General features: G+C 35.6%; 1 protein-coding gene across 2 annotated transcripts in view; it reads left to right on the forward strand.

The window, feature by feature from the left end:
* SYN2 (synapsin II) overlaps positions 1 to 12,484 on the forward strand; it is a 148,848-nt gene that overhangs the window by 45,781 nt on the left and 90,583 nt on the right. For both annotated transcript variants that reach the window (XM_085235735.1, XM_085235734.1), the window contains exons 2-4: positions 2,611 to 2,668; positions 5,094 to 5,185; positions 6,424 to 6,580. In XM_085235735.1, coding sequence (XP_085091861.1) covers positions 2,611 to 2,668; positions 5,094 to 5,185; positions 6,424 to 6,580 — 307 coding nt within the window. The remainder of the gene's footprint in view (positions 1 to 2,610; positions 2,669 to 5,093; positions 5,186 to 6,423; positions 6,581 to 12,484) is intronic.

The raw sequence follows: 12,484 nt of genomic DNA on the forward strand, positions 1-12,484 counted from the left end.
GACCTTTAAGATCATCAAGTCCAGCCATCAAGCTATCATCACCCTGCCCTCTAAACCATGTACCTCAGTTTCCCTCCACATTTCTTCAACTCCAGGGATGGTGACTCCACCGCTTCCCTCGGCAGCTCATTCCAATGCCTCACAACCCTCTGTGAAGAAATTTTTCCCAGTATTCAACCTGAACCTCCCCTGGTGTGACTTAATGCCATTACCTCTCTTCCTACCACTGTTACTTGGGAGAAGAGACAAAGAGACAGACTCACACCTCACCACCACCTCTTTTCAGGTAACTGTAGAGCATTATAAGGTCTTCCCAAGCCTCCTCTTCTTCAGGCTGAACAATCCCAGTTCCTCAGACACTTCCCATAAGACTTGTGCTCCAGACCATTTGCCAGCTGTGTTGCTTTGTTTCTCAGGACATGCTCCAGCACCTCAGTATCTCTCTCTTTTCGTTGTAAGCTCTTTTTTAATGAGATCCAGATGAAGTCTTGCTGTTTGTGGATCAGCATTTGGAGAATATTATTACACATTTTTATGTAGTTAATTTTGGCCGACGCTAATCTGAAATTAAATTTCTTTGAATGTTAGTGTTATGCTTGTTTTCAAGCCTAGATGATATAACTTCAGTACTTACTATGCTGTTTATTCTCAAAACTGAAGTCATTTGTTGAAACATGAATTGTGCCAGAGCACAGTTGCTTAAAGGTTGCATCATCTCTAAATGATGCTGAAGTAGAAAAAAGTAAATTTAAAGGGGTAGCATTTCACCTTAACTAATGTTTGGAGCACATTCTAATAAATGCAGTGAATCTAATGCTAAAGAACAGAGGAGCCTCTCTTTGGATCTTTGTGGTTTCTTAGTTCTATTTCCTGTCAACAGCTGATTACTTCTTCATGACATTTGTTAAGGCCTGTGCTCTGGTTGACTTATGGTCTCTATATGGTCAAGTTACCATTCATCACTGAAGAAACTGTATTACCTTAAGATTGTTTTTCATTGTTAAAGGGGCAACTATACTATAAATTCACTGAGTTATGCAGCCAATGTAATTCTACTTTAATTTGTTTTATATGATGTTCAATAATGTATTTATTGCATGCATTGCTGCACTGTAAATAAAACTAGTTAACAAAACATGTTTTCAGTCAAATTCAACAATAGCATTGCTATTAAACTAATAATTAGAACTGGAATGTTAAATATTCTTTACAAAGCAGTGAATCCTTTTTTCTTTTTAAGAGACGTTTAAGCTGTCTGTCCTTGTGAATTGGTCACTTTTCTCCTGAAACAGGATTAGTGTTAACTTTGAATGTGGTACTGTCCTTTCTTCCCTGTGGCTTTTGTAGTCTTGAGTAATGTGGATGTCCTTGTTTTTCTGTGACTATTAGATTAACATGGTTGAGCTGATAGTCCACAACAAACAGCATTACAAAAGTTAATTTTGTTTATACATCTTCAGTTTTCAAGTAATTTTTTTTTAATCCCTACATGAAATGTCAGAACAAATTTGGAAATAAAAGTTGTAAGTAATAAAAATAAGTAATAATTCTGTAAGCTAGACTTGTGATGTAAATATATTTATCTTCTTTATTGGCAAAATTATTCGGCAATGTTATCCTCAATATGCAACTCATGCAGTAAAAGAATGGATTTCGGACTTAGTATCTTGTCTGCATTTCTTAAAAACAAACAAACAAACAACAGTATGAGCCAGTAATACAAATGCTTTCTTCATTATTTTCTTACTAAATGTGTATTCATACAGAACTCATTACTGAAAATGTTTTAGTATCTCTTTCCAGCATAAACAATTTCTTTGCTTATTACCATCAGTTATTTAAAAAAAATAAAATAAATTTGAAGAGATCTTTAAGAAATATATTGCCAAGGGCAGTGTTTGCCATTGATCATTGAGATACTTGGTTCTTCCTGTGGTGGGCCTCACTGGAAAAAGGATTTTCCAAAAGCAGTAGTGAGTTGTTTTATTACATTGTTCAGATTACTTCCACAGATAAGATAAATTTAGTTTAACTGATAGCATTTTGTCCAATGTTGAAAATGAATAACGTTTTATTGAAACTTGCAGTGTTCTGTGTTTTATTTTTGTTTTGTGTGGCAGATTTTTACTTGCTATTAGTAAAACTGGGAAAGATACTTTAAGCTTTGGCCTGAATGAAGAAGATTAAGGGATACCACCTCTTTTTTTTTTTAACTACACAGTGCTTTTTCAACAAGTTGTTTTGTTTGTTAGTTTATTTATTTTCATTCTTCTTTACTCCAAAGCAGTTAATTGCTAGGTTAGACATACGACTTACAAAAATCTAGAAAACCATTTACATCTTAAACCTCAGTGATGGGACTGTTGTGTTTTATCACAATAACTGCAGTTCATAACAGCTCATAATTTCTCTTTCAACTAATTACAATGACACTTTAATGTTGAAAATCACATTGGGTGATCTTAGGGAGAATCACAGAACAGTATGAAGTGGGATATTAGAGACAAAAGGGTGTAAAAGAATTTCAGTATGTAGGAAATAGGGGGATCTTTCAGTATTACTGATTACAGAGATATATTCTTGATTTCCGTCTCCCTTTTTTTCCTGCAGGGCCAAGGCTTTTCGTGGAAAAAAAGTCCATGGAGAATATGACATTAAGGTTGAACAGGTAATTAAATGACTCAACCATCCAGATTGTGGGTTTGGTTTTTTTTTTTGCATAGATATACAGCTAGATATACAAACATATATACAGTATGCACACTATATATACGTATAGAGGCTGCTCCAAAAGTAATGCCTCCTATTTTATTATGTTGGCCCACGATATCAGAGGTGGATATTTGGTGATATGAACCTGAACCTTCCCATCAATATTCCATTACATTTTGTTGCTATGTGGCAGATGGCAGAAGAGAGGCAGTCTAACAAAATAATGTATGTCATAGAAGTGTGTATGGAGAAAAAGGATGTGATAGAACTTCTCTGTGTGGAAAAAGTAGCCCCCCCTGACATTTTTCACTGCTTGCTGAAAGTTTATGGAGACCAAACAGCAGATGTGAGCACAGTGAGGCTGTGGGTGGTGTGTTTCAGCAGTGGCAGTAGCAACAGTGAACTACCTCCTCTGGTGCAGCTTGTTGTGAGTGTGGCATGCAGGCTTTTGCTCATCACCATCAAAAAATGTAGAGCTAATGGTGATGACTATGTTGAAAAATATTGTTCTATAGATTAGAATTGGCTTTATCAAACAGCATTATCGTGTTCTTTGTTGTAGTTTCCATGAAAATAATTAGGAGGTATTACTTTCGGAGCAAACTACAGACATATAGATGTGTATGTGTAGTCCTTTGTACTTTAACAAAAACTCTCAAGTCAGCTTACCTAAATTCACTTTAATACTACATCTTTCTTGGCTCTGGTCTTTACACGCTAAATATCTGTCTCGTGTTCTTGGCTTGGAACAGTTTCACAGGGATCTTCAACAGTATTGGTGGAGAGAGAGGAAAAAGAAAATGCTATTTTGTCTCCAGATACTATTCACACGTAACAGACTGTGCAGCTGATATCATGTGCATTCTTTACTATTAACTATTATTTTATATATATATATATAAAAATATATATATATATATATATATATATATATATATTATATATATATAATTTTATATATATAATATATATTTACTATTAACAAAAGCTCTGTGTGACTAGAGTTTCCTTCGTATGATCTCTCTTAGGACCAGATCTACCTTAAATCAGTATGAATTTGAAGGTTTCTGAACCCTCTTAATCACTCTGTAATACATCAGCACCTTAAATTGTGTACAAATATTACTAACTTCAGTGTTCTTTTCTTATTACCAAAGAGCATTATTTTATTTTTGTACTACTTACAGCATTCAGCCTATAATCTACAATATTTTCTGTCGTGTGCTAAGCTTTTAAAGTACAAAACCTATACTGCAAATCTTCTTAATCATAGAATATTATTAATGAATGGAAGTGATTATTTGTCAATGTCAGATAAAAAAAAAAAAAAAGATTTTACAATATACAAATATGCCAGTCTCCCACCTTTTGCAATGTTTTTACAGTAATCTTAAATGTTCCCCTTGTGTTTAGAACATCATATTAATGATTCAAGGAAGTATGTAAGCATATGGAATTTCATGAAGAGACATCCGTGCCTGAAGTCAAGAGCATACTTAAGCCACTGAGTTGGAATGGTGGCTAGAGTTGTCAATACCTGCCTTAAATGACCGCTGAATTCTTGAAGTCTTACCCAGATTTCACTAATAAACCTTCAATTATACAATTTTTCAAGAGCAGACTGATGAGAATTCTGACAGTCTCTATCCTTTATTAGTGTCTGGGATAGCACAGACAGTTTTGTTTATCCTCCAGAAGACACTTGGCTGCATTTCAATTATTCTGCTGTGTAATGTTATTGTAAAGTGCTTTGAGAGTCTAAGCTGATGAAAGACTGGGTAAATGAAAAACATCCTGTCTGTTTATTTCAAATAACTGTAGATTTAGAGTATGGATTTCGTTCCTTTCAAATGCCATATTTTCAGCGTGAGAACATAGAGAAAATTATTTACTTGTGAGTTTTGCAAGTCAATTGCTTAGTAGCACCATATATTTTTGAAAATACAGTAAAAGCACAAAAAAGAAAGTAGTAAAGTATATGAAGGGAATGGGAGAAAAATCAAAACACGCTTACTATCTGTCATAAGAAATTATTCTTTGCCGTATTTCTCTTCACATTGATTTTATGCTATTAGCTTCAAAACATTAGGTACATTTTTGTTCTGCCTCTGTTAATCTCTATTGTACACTATACCAAGCAAATATATAATCTCTACTGTGTCCCAGTCCTTTATACAGCTTTTTACTTTTTTCTTTATATTTTATTCAAATGTGTTGTGCCATTACCCATACTGTGACCCACACTGTTGGTTTAATATTCTTTCAGTGCTCATTGTGTTCTAAATACATATTGTTAGCAGTTCAGATACATAAAGAAAGGGCTTTGGGGAGATAAAAGCTAAAATAATACAAATTGGCTAATGTGAATCCTCTTTTCATAGGCAGAATTCTCAGAAATCAACTTGATAGCCCATGCTGATGGCAATTATGCAGTAGATATTCAAGTATTTCGAAATGGCACTAAAGTTGTCAGGTAAGAAAAACAAGATAACAGCAGAAAGTAATAGGTGGCACAATTTATGTGTGTAAGATGTACTACTTTTATGTGTGGTGGAGATTTTGACAAATACAACACACCTTGATCACTAAGCATGATAAGAATTTGAACAGTGGAGTAGATCCTGAGACAGGAAGTAAATCTCTCAACATTTGAATCACATGGAAAATGGGGTAAGTCCCCTTTGAGCTATCTGAAACTGGCTCTTACCTGACTTCAGCTGCTGAGATTTTTCTCACAGAGGCCACCCATGCAGCTCCTCACTACCAAAATTTTGCCATGTAAGCTCAATATAAAAGGGAATTAGGTCTGATATAAATACATGTATGGGAATCGGAGTTATCAATTTGAGTCTTATATTTCTGTCAGATTTATGCAGTGTTGGTGATTTAGTATGTGTCAGACTGTTACAGATGAGAAATAATTGTTTATAGCATTGAGTGTTTTCTATTGAATCATAGAATGGCTCAGGTCAGAAGGGATCTTAAAGATCATCTAGTTCTGTTTTGCTGTTGAGCAGGGTTGCCAACCACTAGACCAGGCTGCCCAGGGCAAGATGAGACTTCCCAGGGGCTGAGCAGGCGATTACCTCCCTCACCCTTCTGGCCACAACTCCTTGTCAGGGCTGCTCTCAACGAGTTCTTTCTCCAGGCTACAAATATCTGGGATTGCCCCAACCAAAGTGCAACACCTTGCCCTTGGCCCTGTTGAACCTTATTAGGTTTACATAGGTCCTCTTTCCAAGTCTGATCCCAGGCCCATCTGGATGGTATCCCTTACCTTCTACTCTATCAACTGCACCACTCAGTTTGGTGTCATCAGCAAACTTGCTAAGGGTACGCTCAATCCCACTGTCTGTCACTGATAAAAATGTTGAAGAGCACTGGTCCCAAAACAAACCCTTGGAGGTACCACTCATGGACAGCCTCCATGAACGTCTGGGCACAGATCCTTTTCCCCAACACTGGCTGCTGGCAGAGGCATTTGTCTGCTTTATCAGTTCCTGAGGAATGACAGACATAGAAGTATCCTGAGAACATATTCAGAGTTTATATTAAGTGATTTATCTTTCAGTGGCAAAAAAAAAACAAACCAACCTGAAAAGCCTTGGTAACTTGTCTCTCTTCTTAATAGAGCTGCAATATTTTCTGGATGCTGATATTCTCAGAAATAATTTGATCATTGATTAATACAAATATATCTCTTTCTGCTAGGTCATTCAGACCTGATTTTGTCCTCGTTCGGCAACATTCATTCAGTATGGCAGAAAATGAAGATTTCCGAAACTTGATCATTGGACTGCAGTACGCGGGCATCCCTAGTGTCAACTCCTTGGAATCAATCTATAACTTCTGTGACAAACCGTGGGTGGTAAGTGATGTACTGAAAAGTTCTCTTGCTGCAAATTTAGGAACTTACTTCTGTTTGCTTGTTTAGTTGCTCATGAGCACTGACTGACCAACCGTAAAGTCACAGAGCAGTGGAACATTTGTGAGAGGAATAAAAATCAAACTTGAGTATTTAAACTTTTTTTTTTTTTCTTTTCTAAAAAGACAGTGTAGGCAGTGTGGAGATAGAGAAAAATATTTGTGGTATAAATACTGAAATAAGTGAGGAAACTAATGGAAAGCCTATCCACTACTAACATCCTCAAGTGAGGAAAGTATTTATTCACAATTTGTGTGGGAAAAGCGAGCTGAGAATACTTTTCATATTTGTGGTTTTGAACATAATTTAAAGACTTTTAGCCAGTGTTTTCCTCATGCCTGCAAAATTTTTGGGGCTATGCTTCAGCGAGGAAACCTGAAGCTATTAGTTTCATCATTTGAAAGCTCTTTTCATAATCTTGGGCACATTGGGTAGGAGTTGACCTTTTTACAGTTACACCTGGAGTAATGAGGCACATTGGAGACTCACTGAAACAGTTTTAGTGTAGAAGCTAATTCTGCTTCTCATTGCACACTTTGTAGTGATGGAGATAGACTTGGATGATATATTTTGTTCATAGAGAACTAATTAGCATGCAGAAGTTAAAATATGATGCTGTGAAAGATGATTATGGATGGTACTATCATTTCCTTTCATAGATGTGTTCAGTTGCCAAGACCTAATGAAGCTTTAAAGGATACTACCTGCTATAAGTAGTCAGCAAGTCCTGTTTTTTTTCCTCTTGATGCTTAAGTAAGAAAATAACTTAGTACAAATATTTTTCACACTAAAGGAAAGCTTTATTGTAATACTTTGTGGCCTCAAAGATGTTTACTTATTTTACATTTACTTTGAAAACCCTATAGAATACTGTCAATGTTGAAACGTACATATCTTGCAGTTAATTTTATCATACTTTTGTGTTGCAATAAACTACAGCAGGGAATAAAGAATTGATAGTGTTTACAGCTTTCCAGAATACATATTTTACATTGCTGAATCAGGCACGTTTAAATGCAATGATTATGCAGTAAAAAGAAACCAATGTTCTTCTGGTGACTTTAGTGTTATGGCTCTTCCTACACCAAACCAAGATGTTTCTTCTATCTGATCCATTTCACAGATGTGAAATGAGCTGATTATCCTTTCTAATAATAGCTGAGGGTAACTGAGTGTTGTAGAAATACTTGCTGTAATAACTGCCATATCTGCTATGTTTGATTTATTTATTTTCATATATTCTCTTTTGGACTTAATTTTCAGTACTATTTCCAAGCCCAGACATGAATGCCTTTAAATTTTTTTTCAGTTAAGCTTATTTTATTTGAATATAGAGAATGATTCTAGTTTCACTGACAATTTTCTACCTTGCTATTTCTACCTCTGACAGCCAGAATACATTTTATTTGAACTGCTTAAATTTTACACAATCTCAGTACATTTCACATCTCTTGGATATTCCCTCTCAAAATATCTATCCTGAAGAATTTTTTAAGTATCAGGTCACTCGTTTCAAGCCAACATCTTTCACTTTAAAATTTACTGCCATGTTTCCTTGAATGGAAGTTGTTTTCATTATGATGTGTAACAGAAGGATTGCCTCAGTTCTGCTTTACTACCTGTGGCCATCAGCTGAGACTGCAAATGTGCAAGTGGTTCCTCTTACAAATTTATAGCTGGACTGTACCTTAATTTATCCTACTTTAAAAGAATGTGGAATTTTAACTTGAGGAAAAAATAGCTTATCAAAATACAAGGGGTCTTGTTTGTGCTTTTAACTTGGAATTTTGTGATTTCTGTTCTTTGTTGTCATGGGAGATGCAGAGACAACCACATTCATCCATATTTCATTGTGAAATCTTTATCAAGTGTAGGGATGGTGGCCACTACAAGACGACATGTAAACCTGTTACAAGTCATGTCTGGATTTAATTTTCAAAGGGTAAAAATCCATTGGTCCTTTGATTTAGCCAGTCTCATAAATATTCAAGTAATGCAGCAGAACGCGAGACCTGTTTATTTTACTATTATTTTCTAGCTTGTTAGATTAACCCTAACTCAAACATGCTACCTTGCCTGTGTAAAATCCTGACAGCAAACTATTCTAAAGAAAAAAAACTGAGAAGAAAAATAGGTTTCACTTCATACATACTTTTTTTTATAAAATGAATCTTAGCATCAGGAAAGAGCATGTTCAGTGATCATGAGTGTCCACGTCAACTTTGCAGTAGTGCAAGTAAGCAAAAATGTGCATCGACTGGCAGATTAGACTCATCTCTTCACAGTGCATCATGGTTGCCTTTCTCAACAATTCTTGCTAGCAAGAAAGGAAGATCTGATATTTTTTAGGAATACTTCTATAAAAATTGCAGATTCAAAAGCATGACAATTACAAAGTAAAGGAATAGATTAACTCAAACTATCATCGTTATTAATTGATAAGAAGTAGATCCCTTCTATAATGGAAAATTTGATTTGCAGAAGTGAATTAAGATTCTGTAACAGCAGAAAAACACAAAGTGACACACAGACTCACTGCGTTGGACCCTAGGGGCTGAAAAATTACTGAATTAGCTGAGGACACCAATCATTTGTATTTACATAAGTGTAAAATCAGGAGAGCCGTATAGAATTTGTAGAAGGGGAAGTCAGAGAAGTTAGGCTGATTATAAGAGGGCCATGGAATAGAACAAGAGTTAGAATCCTAAATACTAGATCTTTGTTTCCTAAGTTACTCTACTTCACAGTAACAGGTCTTTGCCTTTATTAGGACATAGAACACAGCATTTTTGTTCAACTCTAAAAACAGATTGACATCCTGCATTAGAAACTACTGCACGTTTCTGTAATTTTCTGATAGAATGCTTTACACTGCATCTGCAGATGCAGATTTCTGTGTCACTGCCAGTAGGCAGTCAGCAAGTTTGTATTTAAACGTTTATATTTGTATGTTATTGAAAGATGGGAGTGTGGTGGGAAAGCTGCCAGAAAACAGTCAAAACATTTCTGAAATCAAGTCTTAAATCCCGTTTTCTAGTGTTGGGACATACATAGTTCCTTCAAATGCAAGTCAAAAGTTCAAAGCACCGTATTGCCCTTTGAAAATTTAAGATGCCAGCAACTGTGGCAAAGAAAATATTGAATTGAATACTGTGTGTGCGGTGAGGTGTTTGCATACTGAAATATGTTAATGACTTGGGTTATTACAGAACTTCTCTTATTTCACTTCTGTGATAATACTTGCCACCTACCTCATGAAAAATGCATGATTGTCGCTTTAGAGATGGCTTCTACTTACATGCTAGTAAGAACATCAGAACTCAGGCTGAAAGCATGAGTTTTACAAATAGAGACTGTTTGTTGTTACTAAGTGCATACTGAGCTGTGGAAGAACTGCTTTAAGGTTAATAACTTCTCACAATAATTGGAATGTTTCCTTGCATTGTCATGTTTCTATGGGGTTCTAATGAGATAAATTTGGCCTAGTTTAATTTATAGTTACATTGGGTTCGGTTGGTACAGAAGCATACATTTTCTTTGCTGGTTTTATAATCTATCTTACGATAGTACTCAAATCTAGCTGTGTGCAGCACCTGTTATCTTACTGACATAACACCAAGGTTTATAGACTAGTTATTTTATTGTCTGTTTTACTTCAGAAAAATTCATTCCAGAAATAAGTGAGACCTTACTTCACTGAGGCTTAAGAGACTGTAATATTTCTGTTAGTATGTGATGTCAGTAAGCAAAGTATGTAATCTCAGAGGTCAGAAGTAATTTTAAAAAACTGAAAATAATGTCAATGCCTGAAGTGATCTCACGCTTATGATTAGGGTAATAATATATTTGAAAAAAGAATAAAATCCATTGCATTGTGTTGCTATTTCAAAGAAAATACATAATTCTATTTTGCCAGTGTATTTCTGCATACTTCCTATTATGATCAATGTGAAATTTTGATTGTTTAAATGTTTGTATCAAGTGAACTCTGCTCTTGATTTTTACGTTTAATTGTAAATATTGATGATAGAAGCACAGTCTTGGAGTACTACACACCACTAACAGTGATCCATACTAACTGTTCATCTATAATCTGTATAGCAAATATCCAGTAAGTGGAATTATGAAGTGAGATAGAATTAACAGGTGAGGTTACTTAACATACAAACTCTGGCTTCCTTGTTGGGAGCTGTACGATTAAATGTCCATAGCTGCTATAAATAGAATATCTTATTTTGATTAAACCTTAGCTATGTCATAGCTGTTTCTTTCAGTACAGAAACTGAATTGTGGTTTCTAGGTTCAAATACTGATAATGTTTTAACAGAGCACAGATGACAATTCCTGCAATTGTATGTAATAAATACGTATTTTTGAAGAGGAAGAAAATCTTTGTGGAATCAGCTGGATTCCATGATGACTGTTCTTCCTCTTTTACTGAAGAGGAAAAACACAGCAGCATCTGTGGCTGTCTGTAAATCTGTTTTTTCGTTAGCGTGACTTCGGCGGGCTGGTTGGTTTAGAAGTATTCAAGGGTCTACTTAGACATTAACTACACAGTCATTCTGGTGAAGGAGATGGCAGAACCTACGGAAAACATATGAGCATTATGACCTTGGTTAGCTGCTGCCAAGCTGGTGGGAGCACTTGAAGCGCTGACTTGTTATAATCACAGAAGGGATGTAGGAGCCCACTGTAGCGTGTCAAGCTGCTGCGTAGACATAACAACCTGTGAAGGGTGTCTGTCACTGCACGGATGGGAAGGCTGGATACTGAGCAGTCTCAGCCTCTAGTGAAGAAAACTGTTGGCGTAGTAACAAAGTGCTACATCATTCTCCTGTTCAGCAGTGTGGGAAATAGAGGGAGAAAAATAGGAATTCTTTTCTGGTCAACAGCTGGAAGAGTGGAATTAAGGTCCAGAAAACAGACTTATCTGTATTTTAAAGGCACCTGAAAGATTCTGGTATTTTTTTATGTAGAGTGCCAGATGTAACCTCATATACAAAAGATCACTGTGACTTTACTTCATTGTATGAATTTATTGCTATTAAAGATTTGAAATGCCGGAGAAGTGTGATAATATACTCTGTTATGCCAGAAGTCTTTTTCTTGCTCATCTGCATTCATTCTGAGACTGATTATAATTTTTCCTTTTATCAGCCTTCGTTGTACTATAAACATCAGTTACTCTTTGTGCCTTTTCCTACAGTTCATGAGTCAACACTCAAGTGAGTTTTGAGCAAATTTGAAATTTTTTCCATCGTGCTCCTTTTGCCAAACTTACGTAACTCCATGACTTCATCTGTTGTATTTTGCTTCGTGTTGTTTTTGCAGATTTTCTCCTTACTTATCTTCATCTTTCTCTTATTGGACACATTGTTTCTCTGTTCTCATCTTCCTATTCTCGAAGGTTGTTTTTGACTGTCCTTTGTTGCTTTCTGATAGTATCAGAATATTTTCCCCTGACTTTTCTCCTTCATTTGTTGCTATAAGAAGTTGCACTTCTGTGCTTTCTCACTTTTCAAGATATACTTTCATAATCTGAGCTGCAGACTGGGGCACTGACAAAAAGGTTACAGGCACTCTGCAGGGAGAAGCATATAAAAGAAATGAGCTCTGTTCATTCCAGCTTCCTGTTGACAGAAATTATTGAAGCTATGCCAGCAGGCAGACACAGGCACATAGATAAGTTTCAATATTGTGTCATAGTATTTTCTGGAGAATGAATAACATAAAATGAATGTCCATGAGAAGAGAAGTCTTTTTGAAAATCTATTTACTGTAAACTTAATTTTATGAGTCAACCTTCAGTGCTATTTTGTCTTAATGAGATAAAATATAAATTTC

This window comes from Meleagris gallopavo, chromosome 14, assembly GCF_905368555.1.
Source record: "Meleagris gallopavo chromosome 14, MGAL_WU_HG_1.1, whole genome shotgun sequence".
NCBI lineage: Eukaryota > Metazoa > Chordata > Aves > Galliformes > Phasianidae > Meleagris > Meleagris gallopavo.